At 42.6% G+C, this 21,317-nt stretch overlaps 1 protein-coding gene across 1 annotated transcript in view; it reads left to right on the forward strand.

Annotated features, from left to right (window-relative positions):
• LOC109973945 (calcium-dependent secretion activator 1-like) overlaps nt 1-21,317 on the forward strand; it is a gene marked incomplete at its 5' end in the record, with an annotated part of 241,653 nt that overhangs the window by 86,259 nt on the left and 134,077 nt on the right. Inside the window, 1 exon segment of the mRNA XM_020623851.1 lies at nt 9,164-9,305. Coding sequence (XP_020479507.1) covers nt 9,164-9,305 — 142 coding nt within the window.

A 21,317-nucleotide genomic window follows, 5' to 3' on the forward strand; every position in this document is an offset into this window, starting at 1 on the left:
TCAAATAATACTCTTTCCAAAGTTAAAATAAATTGTGACATAATCTCAAAGGACACATCATAGCGAAACAAAACAAAAAAGCATGCACTGGAAAGGCTGAGCTATACAGTATGCATCAAGAAATATTAATGTTGAACATGATTATCTTCAAATCACTTTACTTTATTTTCCACAGTTTGTCATTGTATAATATGCTATCTATCTGCTACCTTATTGGCTACAAACATATATGCTAACTGTGTATGTCTGTGTGACAGCTTAGATGCAAACTGATCTCAAAACTTAGCAGGACTTCAGTTGTTTTTTTGTTCTTTTCATTCAGTTTCTCTTCATTTTCTTGGCATGGCATGAAGTTGATTCAGCTTTTCAGCTGATGCAGTTCACCATGATAAGCTGAAACAAACTTAGAAAAATCAACTGGGCTAGGTTTTTAGGTTGAAGACATTTCACCTCTCATCCAAGTGGCTTCACCAGAGCTGCCCGACTGGCGTTGAGCCAGAGATATTTATCCCCATCAGTGGTGTTTCAGTCCTTTGATGCCCAACAATGTCCCCTAATGACTGAGTCATTATAGCCCAGTATCGGTGAGCGTCGTTACCTGTCTTTGAACCCTCACCTGTGCACTGACACCTATTGTCCTGGTGGGCATGTTTGGGCAGAGATATCAAAACAGAGTTGTAGATGGATGACAAGTTGTGTCTTAGTCCAACACCTCGATTTAGTGAGGGCTGTTCTATTTGGACAAAAATAGCTTCCTTGACTCCTCTCTCAAACCAATAATGTTCGGTGGAGAGGATCTGGACTTCATTGTCCTCAAAAGAATGTCCTTTGTCCTCCAGATGGAGGTGGACTTCTGATTCTGGTCCACTAGAGTTGGCCCTCCTGTGTTGGGCCATGCGGTGTGCAGCGGCTGCTTAGTTTCACCAATGTACAAGTTGTTACAGTCCTGACTACACTTAATTGCATATACCACCTGTTGTAGAACTATTTTGGTTCTTCTTACCATTGCTAACTCTGAGAGACGAGACAGTCCAAGTAACTTCAAAACAGTGCTGATTTATTCAAAGGATCACAGATAAAATTAACATTACATGCTTAGGTATCTTGCACCTCCAAACTGCTCGCAGGCAGATGTAAGATGAAAGACCCTGAACCCACCAGGCCTATACATTATATCCCCTCGGTTGGGCTATCCCCATACTACCCAGAAAACGTCAACCGAGACGTCTCTGTTATCAGCTTTGCAGCTGGCCCTAGCAGTAGTCAAAACATGAAGCAAATCAATGTGCATGTGTGCGTGTCTGTTGATTAAGTGGTGTGTAACTAAAAACATTCTCACGACCTCTAGTACATGTCGTGACTCAAACATAAGAACATATTATGGCTAAGGCTACAGTTATACACATCGTAATAATAATATTAAACACCCTGTCTGACTCTTCTCTCTAGTTATCCTTGACCAGATGTACCTTGTAGAAACTCATAAGCATGCCTAAGCATTTAACAGTCTAACCAGACATCCTATCTCCACTAAACATTTCTAATACATAAAGTATCTATCCAATTTCTATCTGACTAAAAATACCTAGCACACTGTTTATGTCTGGGTATTTTGTCCTTCAGGTAGACCAGTCTTTGCCGCAGGGTGTCCCCTGGCTTAAAGTTGACTGGGATATTGTGGTTGCAAAAGATCCTTTTTAGCTTCTCTGATAAACCAGCCACATAAGGGATGACAGTCTTTTCTCCTCTTGTTTCTGGTTTCTCCCTGTTGGTGTTGGGTGTTGGTAACTTCAAAACAGGGCTGATTTATTCAATGAACACAGGTAAAATTAACATTACACGCTCAGGAGTCTTTGCACCTCCAACATGCACGCAGGCAACTGCCTCTGCCCTGTGATTTAGAGTTCTGATGACTCCCAGTTTGTGTTGAAGTGGATGGTGTGAGTCAAAAAGCAGGTATTGGTTCATGTGTGTAGGTTTCCGATATACTTCTACCGTCAGGCTTCTGTCCCCTCCCAAGTGGACTGCACAATCCAGAAAAGCCAGACAGTCATCGCTGGCATCCTCATGAATGAACTTGATGTTGATATACACAGAGTTGATATGCTTGGTGAAAGCCTCTACCTCACGGGTCCTGATTTTAACCCATGTGTTGTCCACGTAGCGGAACCAGTGGCTGGGAGAGGTACTAGTGAAGGAAGACAGAGCTTTGTCCTCAAATTCTTTCATGTACAGGTTGGCAACTATAGGAGACACTGGGGAGGCCTTAGCACAGCCGTGTTGCTGCCTATCTAAGTGCCCCTAAACTGGAAGTAGGTAGTGTTTAAACAAAGTTCCAGAAAAGTGCATACATACATGGTCTGGGGTGAGGTTAGTCCTGCTGTTCAGCATGTCATCCTTCAGGAGTCTCTTCTTCACCACCTTGACAGCCTCTGTGGTGGGGATGCAAGTGAACAAGGATGTGACATCATATGAGACCATGGTCTTGTCCCGGTCCAGCTGCAGTTGTTTGACTTTTGAAGTCCTGGGAGTTAATTATATGGTTTTCTGTGTTTCCCACCAAAGGAGCCAGAATGGTGGCCATGTGCTTGGCTATGTTATAAGTCACAGAGTTGATGCTGCTGACAATGGGTCTGAGTGGGGCTCCTTCCTTGTGTATTTTGGGTAGGCTATAAAGGCAAGGGACGGCCTCCCTGGGGTATAGTTTGTAGTATAGTTGCCAGTCAATAACTCCTTCCTTTTCTAGCTTCTGTAAACAGTCTATAACCTTCTTCTTGTAGCCACTGGTGGGGTCCCTCTTCAGTGCTTCATAGGTGGTGGTGTCAATGAGGAGGTTGGAAACTCTGGTCTGATAGTCAGCTGAGTTTAGGACTACCGTACACCTGCCTTTGTCTGCTGGAAGGATTGTAATGGTTTCATCCTTCCCTAGTGTAGCTAAAGCCCTCCTTTCCTCAGGGGTAAGGTTCGAGGGTGGGAGTTTGGCACTGTCCAAAGCGGCTGTGACCTTCATCTGCAGTTCTTCTGCCTCTGTCCCAGCCAGCTTGTTTTCCTAATGCCCAACTCTGGGGCTGTGATGAAGTCTACCACAGGGATTTGTGGTAAACATGTGGTAGATTTGTGGTAAACTCTGTCCAAGAGATTTTTGACCCATTAGGGGACATTGTTAGTCATCAAAGGACTGAAACACCACCGATGGGGATAAATATCTCCGCCTCAACGCCAGTCAGGCAGAATTGATGAAGCCTCTTGAATGAGAGGTGAAACGTCATTGACCTAAAAACCTAGTCCAGTAAGTTTTTTCAGCTTACTGTGACCTGGATGGCTGAGAATCTGCACGGACATCACCATGATAACTTATGCTGCACAGCTAACCTGCTCTGAAACAGGTTAGGTTCACAGGATCTGATCAAAAGCTATCATCAATCAGATTACTGGAAAAACTGTGATAGGTCTACAGTGATAAAACTGTCTACAGGGGTGGCTGTGGCTCAGCGGGTCCTCTCCTACCTGCAAGATTAGTGATTTGATTCCCGGCTTGTGTCCTTGAGCAAGACACTGAAACAAACATTCACACTGGTGTGAATGTGTGAGTGCTTGGGAGTGTGAATGGGTCAATGGCCAAATATTGTGAAAGCAATTTGAGTGTGCTGTAATGCACAGAAAAGCTCTATACAAGTATAAGATTTACATCAGTGTCCATCCAGTGAGAGGTGGGGTACAGGTGATATATAAACAGTCGCCAATAAACCTAAGCTGCATGTCTTTGGGTTGTGGGAGGAGTAGGAGTAGTAAGCCAGAGTACCTGGAGAGAACCCAACCAGGCACAAGGAGAACATGTCACTGTGGTTAAAAGCAGAGTTTCTAGCAAACTGAGGGAGCCTACAGCCTCCATGATGGTGACTACTGTTTGAAATGATTATTTGATTCCCGACCAAATACCTGACTATGTCAGTGTTCTTACAGGCTTCCATCACTGCAGCTCAGAAATAACATGAAGACACTTTGTGATGATAATTGTTCTTTTAATTTAAAGTATATTCTTTTAAATTAAGAAACATTCTTAGTCTTTCCTTAATATTTGAAATGTATTTCTAGTGCCTAGAACTTATTCTATTCTGTTCATGTGACCATAACCTACTGTTTACAGTTCACTCACTGCAACATCACTTTTTGCTCTGGCTGTCAACAACTGTCCCCACAGGTATCACTGCTCCATCGCATATTATATACAGTACTTCATTCGTGGTTCTGGCAATGTTGCCTCTAATTAACAACTCTGCCTCTTTCACATGAATGCATTTCAAAAGGAAATCTAAGACTTAACATAACAGTTGACAACCGGCTTTGTGGTACCGGATATCCAAGTCAGCCAGTGTTCAGCTCAGTGAAGCCAAATACCCTTGTTAGCCAGATAAAGTTGGACTTGTTTTGTGGTACAGGCCTCAGCACTAGCTGTGTATACACAGGAGGTACACTATTTTGGAATTACACTATTGAGTGTAGGTCATCTGCGTTGGTTCTACTGTGCAAGAAAAAAAAAACAGTGACCACAAAATGTGGCTGAAACACTTACTGTGGAGACACACTGTAATGAGATCTGTGGTGCAGCTTGTGTAGACAGTTGGATTGATTGGTCTCTTTCATTTGAATAAGTGAGAAATGTGGCTGAAACCTCTTGTGTGACACCATAATGTCAGCACCTTGTCGAGCCATGTACCCATCTGACAGTATTTCAGTGTATGTCCCTCATTTTCTTAACAAGGAAATGTTTCATTGTTCATTGCCAATCTCTCTTATTATAGTCAGGACCATATGTAATGAGTGTTCACAGCTATTGTTGTTTCTACAGTCCAATCTCCCTGAAACATCACTCAGAAATCTCATTTCTGTTAACTGGAGACATCTACTTTTGGCTTAGAGTGGTTGACATGCTAGAATATGTGTGTGTGTGTGTGTGTGTGTGTGTGTGAGAGAGAGAGAGAGAGAGAGAGAGAGAAAGAGAGAGAAAAGGGTTGTGAGTGTCTAACTAAAGATAATGGTCAGGTCTTGATGTTGGTTGCTGCAGCCCAGCCATCTCTCTAATGAACTGCATGCACTTGTCTGCAGGGAACACTGTAGAGCTGCCGATGGTCCAGTAAAGGATACACTTGATTGAGTCTGCATTGTGAACAATCTGCAGGGTGCTAATTGTCCCTGGGGAATGCTTCCCCTTTTCAGTTTGTCAGATGGGAGTCAAGGAGAAGGCAAAGTGTGGTCCAGTCATGCAGCTGAACAGAGAACTGCAAATAGCTTGTTATGCTCATCAAATTCACCACCTTCTCATTTGCTGCATATTGTCAGTATTGTGAAAATGAAAACTGAAGTGCATAGCAATAGACCTAGCTACACCAGCCAGCAGTTAACAGAAATAAGAAAATTATACAAAGCTGGCTGTAATACAGCGACTATAAAAACAGGCCCCTACTGACAGTGTACATTTCCTTGGATGTTACAAATGTTTATAATTCAGCTGGAACCACTGCAGGATATGGACAAACTGCCCATTTCTATATTAAATGTAAAGATAAAATATTACAAAAATAAAAATCTATAGTATTGGTATGACTTGGTATATACTTTTGTATGTGTTTTTCTTCCTTTTTAATGATCTGCCCTTCGTTAGATGATGTCATAGAAAATATATAATACACTCACACACATGTAGCCTATATGGATCATTCCACAAAACAGTGGAACTGCTGTCATTTACCTTATTTTTGCAGACACCAAAATCCTTAAAGTTGACATGATAGTCCCATGACTTATACTGGCTATGCTGAATACATAAAGACTCTGTTTGCAATGATAAAACAAAGTTTAATCATCTAATGTTCAATTTTATTATTAGGAAACAACTGAAAATGCCAAGTTCAGGAATTGTCTTGTAAGCTTACATGGACCCTCTGCCATGCTGTGGCTCAGGAGGTAGAGCGAGTCGTCTCCTAACCAGAAAATTAGCAGTTCAATTCCCGGCTTTTCCGGTCAATGTGTCAAAGTGTTCTTGAGCAAGGCACTGAAGCCCCAGTTCCTCCTGGTGATAAAACCAGTGTGTCAAATGGGTGAATAGCCAAGTAGTGTGCTGAAAAGCATTATACAAGTATAAGACCATATAGGCTTACTTTTCATTTACAATTTTCTTTCATAAATTACTTCAGTCTCATTCACATTTACATTAATATTACATAGGTTGTATTAAATAGAACACTAAAAGAAAATAGCTATCAATAATATCAAAGAGGCCAGTCACCCAAAGTAGGCCTGTGTGTTAAGCTCTACTTGTTGTGGATTTATCAAGATTAGAAGTTGCCTGACAAAATGTTCTAGGTCTGTAAGAAGGAATATGCTACATATCACCCAGATTCCACCATTTATGGAATGAGCCATATTTACACATTTAGGTTGTGCTGGAAATGACTACACTGAGAACATGAATATTAATATTTACCAGTTTGTTTTGAGTGCTATCACGCTGTGATTAAGTCAACAGGAGTGATTAATTCAGTCTCAATCTGAAAGCTGTGGCTCTACCAGTTCAGTGACCCATTTACCAGACATAGACACATAAGATGACATAATAAAGCCAATTATAAACTAAGTAATGTTATTTACAATATGTACACAGGGAAAATGATCAGGATGAGAGATGGAGTTCAAATGGTACATTGCAACAGAGATGACTGGGTTTACTGGATGGCTCAGTCTGTTGTTAGTAATGGAAGAGAATGAGTTATTATGGCCAAAACTTTGTGGTAATTATGGTTTTCATGAGACATCAGTCTACCAGGTTATACTTAGCTGTTGGCAGGAGTTCATGTGGCCAGGGGAGCGAAGCGCTGATTTGAAGCCTTTTTGGGCTGGGTCTGGAGTTCCGAGATGGTTTTGAGCTGAAGACTTGGCACAAATCTGTTGTCACCGGTTTCTGGGGTTGCTCTCAGAGTGGAGCTGCTTCTCAGGTGGTTGGTGCTTTTAGGATGCTGGCTTCACCAGGGTCCTACTACTCTTTGGTGTTTGGAATGTCTCGAAGGAAAACTGTGTTTAAATTAAACTGATTGTCACAGGATCGTTTTGATAGTATCTATGAAGTTTAACAAAGGATTTGGCTTAAATAAAACTTGCTTTCAACTTTGCTACAAAGAGTTTCTTTTGTTCTGCAGACTGGTGGTTATTCAAGTTTTGGTGCATGTTACTTCAGGTCACTTCCTGTTTGTTTACAAAAATAGATTCAAAATCACTGTACATTGCTAAATAATAACACTTCTTGTGGCGATGTGAGCACGTGGTCTATATAAAAATGAATAACACAAAAACACACAGATGAGAGATGCACACTTAGGAGGTTTGAACTTTCTCTTTATTTTTTCTGAATGAACTCTGGTCTGAGGAGTGGCAGTGACTCATGCAAGCGTGCACCAGCCCAGGAAAGGACTTTGTCTGATTGGTTCAGAAGTCTGCAGGCCCAGTGTTCTGAATGGGTGAGATTCCTGTGGCTATGGCAACAGTTTCTGATTGGTTGGGAGGAGTCCAAGGTGCAGTCCTGTGACTGAGGAGAGATGGAATGGGAGATTATTCTTTGTTTAAAGTTTAAATTTGAATGCTGGCCCAAAGTGTCTCACAGCTCACAAACATATAGTTAAAATTTTTTTTTAATGATTCATTTGACTTTTTTAGTTTTTTATTAATGTGCATTTGGTGATCTAGTGAGTATTAGCATGGATCAAGCTCAAAAACCATTGGATCTTAACCTTCCCATGGTCTGTCAATAGCATCTTTTCCTTTTTAATCACTTCCTGGTAAGCACATTCATTTTTCAACATCCAACCAGTCTGCAATGCAGGCTTTCTGTTATTCTCCAAACATATCACCCTGATGACATTATTATGATATCATCTGGGCTATTTCCTCATGCTTAATCATTCCTTTGCTGAATATCACCAAGCAAAGTGTTAACCCATAGTGCTATAGTGTAGCATCATCAAGTTTTGTCAGATGGTCTTGCAAACATCACAGAACAACCATGTTCAGTATCAACACAGGAACCAGCAGAGCCCTTCACTGCCCACACATTATAACAGGCAGACACTTTAGTAAAGTTTATCATGATGGTGACATCTTTTTCACAGAAGGTCATCTGCCTTGTCACCCCACAGCTGTGCACTTATTTAGCAGTAAATAGCCTTAGACTAGACAGGCGCCAAAGTTGGGCTGCCATTCAAGGAGTTAATGAGGTCCAAAGCAACGGTAGCTGGGCTACAGCAAGCCCTGTGAACACACTCCTGGACACACATTTAAGTGGACAGCAGCCGCTCAAGTGGCTAATTGGGAGAGTGGCAATCAGGGAACACAACAAACATTACACCTACTGTGTATCATCGACCTTGACTCCAATGCCAACACACAAACACAAACGCACACATGCTCAGAGGGGGAGAGAAAAACAAAGAGGGAATGGGAGAGGAAAAGCAGACACACTGCATGGAGCCGTGAGGCATCACATTAGCACACACTGGCCTCCATTTTATCTCCTGTGGTCTTTGTCAGTGTTGCCTTTTTACCAGTTGGGAGCTGGCAGAGACTGGGGAAAATGTGTGTAGTGGGTTGGATTTAGAAATACCCAGAGACTCTGACCTTTTTGTTTTAGAGAGATTGAGAACTGGATATGCTGTGTCATATCTGCTAATGAAGATCCAGGGTTAGCCACAGAGCGCAGTCTCCTGTGTCACTGTTCATTATTACCAGCTAGAAAATGGCTTTTCTGTTATTCATTTCACTGCCCCACAGGTTTGTCTTGCAACCAAAATAGCAAACATGTAAAAGACTAAAAAGCCATGTAAAACATGTAAAGCAAAAGGGGAAACGGGAACTGTTATGGTGCTTATGTATAGTAGATATCTCTACTAACAGGTGACTAAGAAATTTGGCCACGACACCTTGTGTATACAGGCCTTTACTCTCTGTGGTTTTGTTGACATCACTGTGTACATAATGCTGCTAAAGAGGCAAATATTTAATTGAAACTTAGAACTTGCAAACATATCAATTAAGTGACTTAGTATTGCCTGCTGTATGCTCAGGTGTGCTTTGTCACTTTCATGTCTTATTTCTTCCTTCTCTTACCCTCCCTCAGATAACCTATGCAATGGGAAGTTCCACAAACACCTGCAGGACCTTTACGCCCCTCTGGTGGTGCGATATGTGGACCTGATGGAATCATCCATTGCTCAGTCCATTCACAGAGGCTTTGAAAGGGAATCCTGGGAACCTGTCAAGTAAGGAGCCCTTAATTTGCATATTTGTTATGTATTGTGGAGAGCAATTACACTTTGCAGATTTATACACAGATTTAGAACATGTTAGGACCTTCTTTGAATTCTAAAGTTGCTAAATGGATAAAGCCTGTGATTTTCTTTCTTTCCTTTATTGGTTATTTTCAACAAGTCCCATGCAGAAACACAGCAATGAATTTTATGTACTAGTGAAAGGTGAAAATATATTAAATACAACCCAACAAAGACACATTAAAATGAGCTTTTCCTCAGATCTTCCTTCACTTTAAATTTAAAATTCCATTAACTTAAAACCTGTAGCTTGTACTTGTAAAGATTCAGAACTTATAAAGTTATTAGGCCTTAAATGGCTTAACAGGACTTGGGCATTTGGAATTGTAAGATGATGATTTCAGAGCTGATCAGTTCCCTTTAAACCTTGAGTGGAAACAGTTAACACCGAAGAACTCTTCTAAGCAACTAACCAAGGATATGAAAATGAAGCTCACTGATGCCTACAAAGCAAGCTGGAAGCACTTTTAAAAATATTTTATAGTGTCCTGACACTATAAAAATATAGTGGAAATTTCCACTGTCTGAAATGTTATTAAGAAAAAGCAGCTAAGGGGAACTGTGGATAAAATCTGGACAAAAATATTTAGATAAAATTGCACGTCTGCTGGAGAAAAGGCAAAGTGACTGCAGAGGAGCTGCAGGAAGATTGACCTGACACGTGGGTGGTGGTGCATTGTTCCACTGTACAGTGTCGATGCACAAACATGGGAGAGTCTTCAGAAGGTAGGCTCACCTGTGTCCTCATCACAAAACTCAGCATCAGCCTGTAAACATCTAGGTAAACCAGAGACCTTTTGGAAACAAGTGCTGTGTCAGATCAGCAGAGGTGTGTGTGTGGAGGAAAAAGAAGCACTAGGCTATTTGATGAAACATGCAGGGGGTGAAATATTGGGGCTGAGTGGCAGCCAGTAGCACAGGAAACAGCACACAGATACAGGGAAGAATGGAGTCCAGTTCAAATCAGAAGAGATATGTTTCAAATGTCTTGTTGTCAGTCAAAACAAAAGTGGAGAGGCTGTCTTCTATAAGACAAGTGATCCAAAACAGACCCCAGCATCCACCATGAACTACATTAAGAAACACAAGCTGAAGCTGCTGGATGGCCCTCACCATCCACTGACCTGAACATCACTGGAAACCTTTGTGGAGATCTTAAAAATGCAGCATGTTCAAGGCAGTCTAAGATTATCTGCAGGAAATGATCTGCAGGAAGAGTGGCTTAAGGTTCCTAATTCAAAATTCCAAAGACTCTTGTGTTTGTATACTGTGATAGCTGCGATATCCACCCCCAGTATTAAGTTCATGAACTAAGGAGTAACAGTGCATTAACATTTGAAGAAAAGCTCATTTTTCTTGTTTGTTTGAAAGGCAGATGATCCTAAATAGGATGACTGTAGTGTTATCTGTCAGGAGAGGAGAGTGCTAAACTTTCATTTACACCTATCCCTTCCACTGAGACTGTCCTTCAGTATGTCATTTGTGCGTGCAGGATGTTACGACCAACAGTTATGTATTATAGTTTGGCGAACTCTAGCAAGTGTAATAATTATGACATGAGCAAAGGTTGAAATGAGGTGACGTAATACATATAGCCACAAAGTCCATGTAAGGAGTGGGTTGGGGTGGATATTCCAGGTGAGTAGATTAAACAAGTAATGCTTGTCCCTAAAACTAACCAAGCAGTTTGTGTGACAAAATGTAAAGAAAGCATAATGATTTCATAATCATAACAGCATGCTTATGAACAGTTTCAATGACAATGGAGTTCCTATCTACTTGCGGTTGTAACTGTGTGTTTATGACTGTTTCCATGACAACAGAAATTTGTAAAGTTTGCTGGTGCACTATATACAATATTTTGTCATATACTGTCATATGAGAGGGAAGGGACAAATGGCCATATGGGTCATATAGGTTGGAGGACTTTTTGTATCCTGTATGCTTGTGTTTTTTAGTTTTATACAGTAGCATGTAAAAATTCAGTGGTTTTGGCAAATAAAATGTGGGGTGTAAATGCTGAGAGTGAAAACAACTTTATACTAAACCAAACCTTATGTCTTATCTCCCACAGTAGATCTGTACTCTGAAAGGTACTTTGTAATTGGTCTTATATTTATATACAGTATAGCACTTGTCTATGAATTGAAGCACTGCTTACTATTTCCCATTCACACACACAAAACATTTTGACATGTGGACTGGAGAAGCCAGGAATTGAACATCCAACCCCACAGTTAAGGGATAAGCCATTCTACCTCCAGAGCCATAGCTAACCCCATATCCCATCTGGTACTTGTACTCAAGCACAAGTAAGGTACTTGTACTAGAGTACAAATACCAGAGTAGCAGAAGATACAAGTCAGTGATCTTGTCTATGCATCTTTTTCTCTGTGTGTTGTTCTGTATTTGTATTGCATTGTTCTTCTTTTTCTTCTGCCACAGCTTAACGTATGATATGCCATATGTTCAGATCTCCAGAATCAATATGCTCATTTCAACAGCCAGTTTGTGCTGTCTTTCCCTTGCAGAAAATAAAACATTTTATGAAATACAACCACACATCAGAAAAAGTTGTGACAGTATGTAAAATCCACATTAAAACTGAAAACAGTAATGTGTAAATCATCTGTGTCCTGTATTACATTGAAAACAATACAGCAGCACATTACTTGATGTGATATCTTATCAATTTTATTCTTTGTTCAAATAAATAAACGCTTACTTCAATTCTGATAGCTGCAACACATTCCAAATAAAGTTGGGATGGTTGCATTTCAGGGCTGGTAATGATGTGAAACAATGAAATGATGATTTCATTTGAAACAGGTGATGTCAGCAGCATGATTTGGTGGAATCCAGGAAAGGCCGAGCCCTTTTAGATGGGCAGAGGACCGCCAGTGCGTGAAAAAATTATTGAAATGTTTTTAAAAAGTTCCTAAAGGAAAGATTGGAAGGGATTTTGATGTGTCACCCTCTACAGTGCAGAACATTATTAAAAGATTCAAGGAATCTGGAGGGATTTCAGGGCAGTGTAATGGGCAGTGTGCTGTCCAATCCTTTGGACGGCACTGCATCAAGAATCATCACTCTTCTATAAGTGACACTTTGGCACACCTGTGTCAGGCACTACAGTACGTAGTTACATCCATAAATGCTGCTTAAAACTGTGCTGTGCCAAAAGGAAGCTCTATGTCAACAGTGTCCAGCAGTGCAGTCGACTGCTCTGGGCTCAGAGGCATCTGGGATGGACCATCACACAGTGGAAATGTGTACTGTGGTCAGATGAATCAGCGTTCTAGGTCTTTTATGGAAGAAATGAATGCCGTGTGCTCCGGACCAGCAACAAGTCCACAAGCCAGGGCCTGTCATGGTCTGGGGTTGTGTTGGTGCCCTTGGAAAACGTAACTTACAGTTCTGTGATGGAACCATTAATGCTGAGAAATATAGAGAGATGTTGGAGCAACATATGCTGCCTTCCCGGACACTGTAGACTCCCTCCAGTTTGCCTACCGCCCAACAGATCAGTGGATGATGCAACGGCTCTGGCTTTATTCCATACCCTGAAACACCTGGACAACAGCAGTACATATGCTAGGATGCTCTTCCTGGATTACAGTTCTGCATTCAACACCAGCGGCCCGGGCAGGCTGATTGGGAAGATGACAGATCTCGGTGTCCCAACTTCCACCTGTAACTGGTTTCTGGACTTCCTGACTGAAAGACTACAGGTTGTCAGAATGGGAGGGCGGGTGTCTGCTGAGCTCACAATCAGCACAGGCTCACCGCAGGGCTGCTGTCTCAGCCCCAAACTCTTCACCCTGTACACCCACGACTGTGTCTCCAGCCATGACAACACCATCATCATTAAATATGCTGATGACACCACCGTTCTGGGCCTCATCAAAGGGGGAGACCAGTCGGGTTACAGAAGCCTGGTGAACAACATTCTTGTTTATGGAGAGGAGAATGGCCTCATCCTCAACATAAACAAGACAAAAGAAATAATGCTAAACTTCAGGAAGAACCCCTGCCCTCTGTTGCCTCTGACCATCAAAGGGACTGAGGTGGAGAGGGCTAACAGCCACACGTTCCTGGGCCTGCAGGTGACATCTGACCTGAGCTGGTCACTGGACACAGCTGCCTCAGTGAAGAAAGCCCAGCAGCGGCTATACTTCATCAGGCAGCTTCAGAAAAGCTGGGCTGAACCGTTGCCCTCTCACCCAGGCTTATAGAGGACTGGTAGAGAGTATCCTCATGACATTACAGTGTCAGAATCAGAATCAGCTTTAATGGCCAGGTGTGTCGGACACATGAGGAATTTGACTCTGGTACATCGGCTTTCAATGTGCATGTACATATCCCCATGCAAGGGGCAAGTAAACAGTAAACCAGCATAAGGCTGTGTAATATAACAAAAAATCAGTATTAATAGCAACATTGACAGCAACAAACAGTGCAAAATAAGCAGTATAAACAGACAGTAAACAATGCAGACAAACAAAGGAACAAACAAATAGGAATAAAAACAGAGTACTTAAAAGTAGAGACCTGTACGAGTCTGTATAATGTGTATACCATATACAGGTATTGCGCTGAGGGTTATTGTCCAGTCATACTGTTGTTGGTTAAGTGTTCATCAGCCTAGGGGAAGAAACTGTCCCTGTGCCTGGTTGTCTTGGTGCACAGTGACCTGTAATGCTGTCCAGAGATTGTGTCCTTGGGTGTGAGGGGTCTGCAGTGATCCTCTCCACCCTCCAAACAAATAGGAATAAAAACAGAGTACTTAAAAGTAGAGACCTGTACGAGTCTGTATAATGTGTATACCATATACAGGTATTGCGCTGAGGGTTATTGTCCAGTCATACTGTTGTTGGTTAAGTGTTCATCAGCCTAGGGGAAGAAACTGTCCCTGTGCCTGGTTGTCTTGGTGCACAGTGACCTGTAATGCTGTCCAGAGATTGTGTCCTTGGGTGTGAGGGGTCTGCAGTGATCCTCTCCACCCTCCTTTTGACCCATGTGGAGTACAGGTCCTCCATGGAGGACAGGCTCACACCAATTACCTTTTCTGCAGTCCTGACTGTCCACTGAAGTCTGTACTTGTCCTGTTTGGTTGCTGAGCCAAACCAGACAGTGATGGAGGTGCAGAGGACAGACTCGATGATTCCTCTGTAGAACTGTACCAGTAGAGGCCTGAGAGGAGAGAGGAAGGCTCTTCAAAGGGTCATAAAGACTGCAGAGAGGATAACTGGGACTGAACTGCCTGCTATCGACACACTGTACACACAGCGCTGTCGTAAAAGGGCAGAGAACATAATCACGCCACCCAGCTCACTCTCTGCTCAGACACAAAAACTGCACCTACAGCCTCAGGCACATCAGGGCGGTCAGTATCATCACACTCAGAACAAGACTTTACAACAGCTTTTTCCCTGCTGCAGTAAGGCTGATGGCAAATATGAAAATGTGAGAATATATAAGGATAATAAGGATAATGATAATCACCTTTATGTGCAATAACCCCTTACTAGATATGTGCAGAAGACTGCAGAGTAGGATTACCTACAGTATATACATATCCAAAACTGTTTTATTAAAAAAAAAAAAAAACAGTTCACTTATTGTACAAAATATGTCCATTGTGTTAGATGAGATCAAATCACTATTACCAATTGACAAAGAACTAAAGTTTTGTTTAATGTCTTCAGCACATGTTAACTATTCATGCAAATAGGTTGCTTGTACTCTAAATCAGATGCATTTGCTTTAAACCTATAGTGTGAATTATTATAATTATGCATAATTTAATATGCTTTTCATGATCTGCAAAATATTTGGCTTTGTGAAACTTAAAGAAGCCTGTTTAATAGCCACAATGCCCACAGGTTTATTCACAGCATTTATGGTGTTATAAAATACACAATTTTGTGGTTTAAGAAATTCACATTATTTGTTTAAAAAATGTGTAGTAGCCTCCAATTTTAATAGAAGATTTTTTTGATAGTGTGGATGTGATCTTCTCACCCGCAGCTAGCTGGGATTGGCTCCAGCCCCCAGTGACCTCGTTTGGGACTAAGCGGTTTAGAAAATGGATGGATGTGATCTTGTCAGTGCTACCATTAAAAGCACTCTGCATATCTCAGTATGCACTTGACACTTCATCTATAACACTTTAAAAACTTAATTGAAATGTTGTCTGCACTGACAACATGGATTAAAGGTGTAAAAGCTCCTTGTGTGCTGCAGCATCCCACAGAGTGTGACATTGTCACTGCAGCACATCCATCCCTATTCCCTCATCTGGTATCTTGTGGATACACATTCAAAAATACCAGCCCTTAAAGCTACAGAATGTAACTTTTTTCAAATATTTTTGTTGTAGAAATCTGCTCCAAAATGTGTCTTAATGTGGAGAGGTGCTGTTGAAGCCTCCTGTGGCCCAGACCCATTGATTAGCACTGGCAGCAGTGCAGAAACATTAGATTCTAAAAGGTTTTGAGTAGGATTGACTTCTCTTGCCAATCAGAGATTTTCAATTATTTCTGCTTGATCAGTAAGTTGTGTTGCATTATCATGCATTGTAATCTCATGGAGTTTCATGCTAGTGCTACCCTAAATTATATACTATGTCTTTAAGTTCTCATTGTAAAAACAAAGATGAGAGCTGCATTTAATCAAAGAAAAGAGACTAACAGAGATGGCAGACTTGTTAATTTGCATCTTGCCAAAACAGGAGAGCTGTAACAAAAGCTAAGACTGGCTATCCAACAGGACCAGTGGGGCAGGTGTAGGAGGGCATGAATTCATTTCAGAAAAATGATGTGGAAATGCTAATCTGTTACCAGTTTTTATACTGGGTCAGAGCCACATTCACACCAATGTCATAGCATGTAGTGTGTGACTGGGTGGAAGAGGCAGTAACCACAGGCTTCACAGTTTTAAGTTTCTGCCGATCCATCCATCTATCTTCATCTGCTTCATCCGAGACCGGATCGCGGTGGCAGTAGTCCGAGCAGAGCCTCTCAGACTTCCCTCTCCCCACACACCTCCTCTAGTTCCTCAGGAGGAACCCCAAGGTGTTCCCACGCCAGAGGCCAGCCATGAGACATAGTCTCTCCAACGTGTCCTGGGTCTGCCCTGAGGCCTTCTCCCAGAGGGATATGCCCGGAATACCTTCCCAGGGAGGCATCCAAGGGGCATCCTAAACAGGTGCCAGAGCCACCTCAACTGGTTCCGCTCAATGTGTAGGAGCAGTGGCTCTACTCTGAGCTCCTCATGGGTGACTGAGCTCTGCACCCTATCCCTAAGGGTGCACCCAGCCACTCTCCAAAGAAAACTCATTTCTGCCACTTGTATCAGCGATCTCTTTTTGTCGGTCATGATCCAAAGTTCATGGCCATAGGTGAGGGTTGGAACATAGACTGACTAGTCGATCTACGTTTCTGCCTATATGTTGGTAAAAGATGGGCCATGCAGTGATCAGAGAGACTGAGAGCTGCATGAGGGACAGAGCGATAGGCATCTTTTATTACTGTGTAGCAGTGGTCCAATGTGTTTTTGTCCCAGGTGGGACAAGTGACATGTTGTCTGTATTTGGGCAGTTTATGGGTGAGAATTGCTTTGTTAAAATCCCCTAGAACAGTGAGTGGGGAGTGTTTCTGTTACCTGTTCAACAAAGTGTTGCATCACCTGGCTAGCACAGGCCTGAGGAAGGATGTAAACCCTGACCAGGATAAATGAGAAAAAAAAAAAAACGCCTGATTTGTAGATAATAAATAGTACCTCTAAGTCTATTGCAAGTTTTCCCTAACACTGTGACATCTTTATACCACCCTTCATTTATGTAGAAGCAGATTTCACCTCCTGTCATTTTCTTGGATAACTCCATAGTGTGATTTGTGCAGCCGGGACCGTGGGCAGCTGTATTTCACAGGGCTCGATTGATTCCTTGAGCCACGTCTCAATGAAGCACAGAGCAGCAGAACATGAGAAGTCAGAGTTAGTTCAGTTTATGAGGAATAGGTAGTCCATTTTGTTGGCTAGTGAATAGAGATCTGCTAAATGGATTGACAGGAATGGCATTTGGTTAATGGCATAGCTTAACCAGCACACCCCCATGCTTTATTATTGCATCTCCTCCAGGTCCCATAGATAGCTGCTGCTCCTCCGACAAAAATGTCCACGCAACTTTTTCTGTCCGTAATTTAGTCTACTGTATAACCATCATCACACACATGTGTATTACATGTCTGGTTACTAGAAGATAATCCACACTTGTAAATACTGTTAAAAATACAGAGAAATGACTTCACTGGTAGCTATCCTACTGTCCTGGTTATGAACTTGCTGTCAGGTCCACTCGGCACGACCTGGCTCTCTTTCTTTTTTCCCTCTCCTGCTCTCCCTTTTTGCGGGATCAACGCCTCAGCTGTGTCGCATCGGGTAATTAGTGACCCGTGGGTCGGTGCGCACACCTGAAGCGTATTCCGGTGATTTGTTGCCTTCCTTATTTATTACCTCTGGCAGACGCCCCGTCGTCGCCAGAGCATTGCGACATGTAACGGATGATACTTACCCTATGTAAGTTAAAAGTTTATGTTTGACCCGCATTTTTAGACGTGTGTAAGATGCTACGCTGACAGTATCTGTGCGTTTTGACTTGACCTTATCACGTGTGAAGTCCTAGACTTCTTCTCGAGTCCAGATAGTGGAAACAATTTCAGTCACACACCAAATATCAAAGTGCACTATTACCTTTTATTGCAGATATATCTGGAGATCATACAGCAAGCAGCAGGGCAGATGATCTAAAGTGAAATTACCACAACTGTGTGATATATACTATTCTTCCCTCCTCCTTACACATTCCTGCAGCATGCAGCTGGAAATTATCATTACTTTCCCAAGCACAACTCCCTAATTCCAAAGTAGTACATTCTATAATTAAATGAGCACACATACTTCCAGAAGGCCCCAATATATGTCTGCCTGGGGGGAGGCGCTGGATCGCATCAGCCATTGACCACCTTTACTAGAATCAGCAGCAGAGCAGGGTATAACAGTTCCATCAGGGAAAGAAACAGTCAAGCCCAAAGGGCCACACAAAATTGTAGCTCCACATTTGATCAATAAATCTCGACCCAGCAGGTTTACTGGGACTGAAGGAGAAATAACAAAAGAGTGAGAAAGGGATTGACTGGCGACCTGGATATGTAAGGGGACACTTACAGGCAGAGATTGTTTTTTACCAGAGAAACCAACAACAGAAACATGGTGCTGAGAATGAAGATCAGCAGGATATGTAGTGTATAAAGAGTGGCGCCCGTATCAACCAAGAAAGACAATTCCTGGTGTGCAACCTGAAGGGGCATGAGGGGTTCTGCCGGGGTCCCCCCAACCGGGTCTCTCTGATGAGACAGTCAATATGAGGAGGAACCAGGATTTCCTGGTTCTTCCCACTGCGGGAACTGTCCTCCAGCTGAGGGGGCCAACTGTGCGTTTGGTGCCTGGTGCACCCGAGGCTCAGCTTGCTGCTGCTGCAGTGGTGGTTCTTGGCCTCCCCTGTGGGGGCAGTCACGGGCCCAATGTCCAAAATCTTCACAGATGTAATATCCATCCCACTGAGACTGACCTCTCACTGGAGGTCTACTCTGTCTGCCTCTCTGCCTCCATCCTCCATAACCTCGACCACGTCAACGTCCCCCACGACGTGGAGCGTTCCAGAAAGGGCGGGGATTTATGTCACCCTGTTTTTGTGGTGGAGCCTGCATCTGAACCACCTGCTTACCCTTTTTTCCCTCATTACCTTTCTTTCTGGCTTCAGCCAGCTGCAACTTAAGCAGTTGCACCTCCATATCGTTGTGTTCTTTATCTCCCTCTAGCTGAGCATCTGCCTGCCTTTGGAGGTGGTGAACCACATGACGTTCCCAAACATCAGCTTCAGCACCAGGTAGATCAGGGTTATTAACTATGGCTGCCCTCACATCCTGTGGTACACCAGCCAATACAGCCTCCCTAAACCACAAACTGTTGACTCCCTTTCTACCAGGATGATGCCCCGTGATTAGTTCCCATCTTTCTTTACAATTTTCAAGAAACTCTCGTGGCTGTTGTTTGCCGTCCCACTGATACTTGGGGACTTTAGATGCATTGGTGGCTGGGAATCGTTCCCTCAGGGCAGCTCCTAACGCAGTGGAATTATGTATGAAGGGGTCAGCATCATGTCTTCGATGGGTGTTGGCTACTCTCTCTATTTCTTTTAAATCAGCTCTAGACATACACTTTGCAGCCACTGCTCGGAAGGCCCCCACACCCAGGGTGTGGAGCAGTGGCAGTGTCTAATTTATGGAGCCAGGCCATAGCTCCACCAGTCAGAGGAGGTAGCTGATTGACAATTGCCTGCAGCAGAATTCGGGGGTCCTCGACACCCCGGGGATCTCAAACCCAGTCTATACCGGTCCCAGACACGGTTACCTGCAGCTTGTCAGCATACAGTGGGCATGACCAACCGCAAGGAAATACAATATCACTTGTGACACAGGTATGGTCCCAGACACTCTACCTTCAACAATCAGGACTCGAACCTGATGTTGACCAAATTATAAATTTCTGAGTAGTCCTTGTGTAAATTTGTTAAAAATCAATCAGGCTTTTTCAATGGGAGCCAAACCCTTTTTCAGCCGGCTGTCTTAGACTTTGAAACCCAAAGACACTCCTTCCTCCGAATTTTCCTTTCCACTATCCCGGACGAGCCCCCAAAATTGTGAAGTCTTAGACTTCTTCTCGAGTCCAGATAGTGGAAACAATTTCAGTCACACACCAAATATCAAAGTGCACTATTACTTTTTATTGCAGATATATCTGGAGATCATACAGCAAGCAGGAGGGCAGATGATCTAAAGTGAAATTACCACAACTGTTTGATATATACTATTCTTCCCTCCTCCTTACACATTCCTGCAGCATGCAGCTGGAAATTATCATTACTTTCCCAAAGATATTCTTGCAGCATGCAGCTGGAAATTATCATTACTTTCCCAAGCACAACTCCCTAATTCCAAAGTAGTACATTCTATAATTAAATGAGCACACATACTGATAATGATTGAGTGAACACACACACTTCAACTAAGTGAAGGTTACATTCCTTATTAGGACAATTATATAAAACAGTGCTGATGCTTCAGTCCAAGTGAAGGTTATATTCCTTATAAGTACATAGAAAACGGTGCTGGTGCTTCAGTTACAATGTCTCAGACAGCTTAATATTCCACAATTTCCCCCTTTTGATCTCCAATGAGATCACACCTCATTTTCTGTGTATGCACGGAGTTTTTCACACTCATCAGCTCCCTCATCCTGCTCCAGTAATGGCATCATTTGTTTAGGATTCATGTCCCTGCCTCTGCCTTCAATAGCTGTAGTAATTAATCTTACAGAGGGAACGAATACAAGGAACACAACAACAACCACATGTAATCAAAACAGTTATCACGGTCGCCACTGTGATGAGGACAGAGACAATAACAGCCTTCCATTTACCGAACATCCTATTAAACCATGCATCAATAGGGTTATCAATGCCTGAGTGTTCATGCATAGTCTTGGAGAGTGTGCGCAGACCCTCTAGGGCCCTGGTTACTGAGCCATCAAGAGCTGTATTGTTAGGAATGAAAGTGCAGCACATGTCTCCAAACATTGAACACACACCACCCTCTTTTGCTAGCAGCATGTCCAGAGCCATTCTATTCTGAACAGCCATAAGGGAAGTGGGGGCCAATTGTTCAGAGAGGCCCTCCACAGCATCTCTTGTAAGATTGGCGAGACGCAGTACATTGTAGTGAACATAGTTAATGCGGTCAACATTCTTATTAGGGGTGACAGGAAACAAAGCTGCTATTATTGGAACATTTTCAAAACCTGCAGCTATTTGATCAGCTAATT

This window comes from Monopterus albus, unplaced genomic scaffold (genome assembly GCF_001952655.1).
Source record: "Monopterus albus unplaced genomic scaffold, M_albus_1.0 scaffold312.1, whole genome shotgun sequence".
Taxonomy (NCBI): domain Eukaryota; kingdom Metazoa; phylum Chordata; class Actinopteri; order Synbranchiformes; family Synbranchidae; genus Monopterus; species Monopterus albus.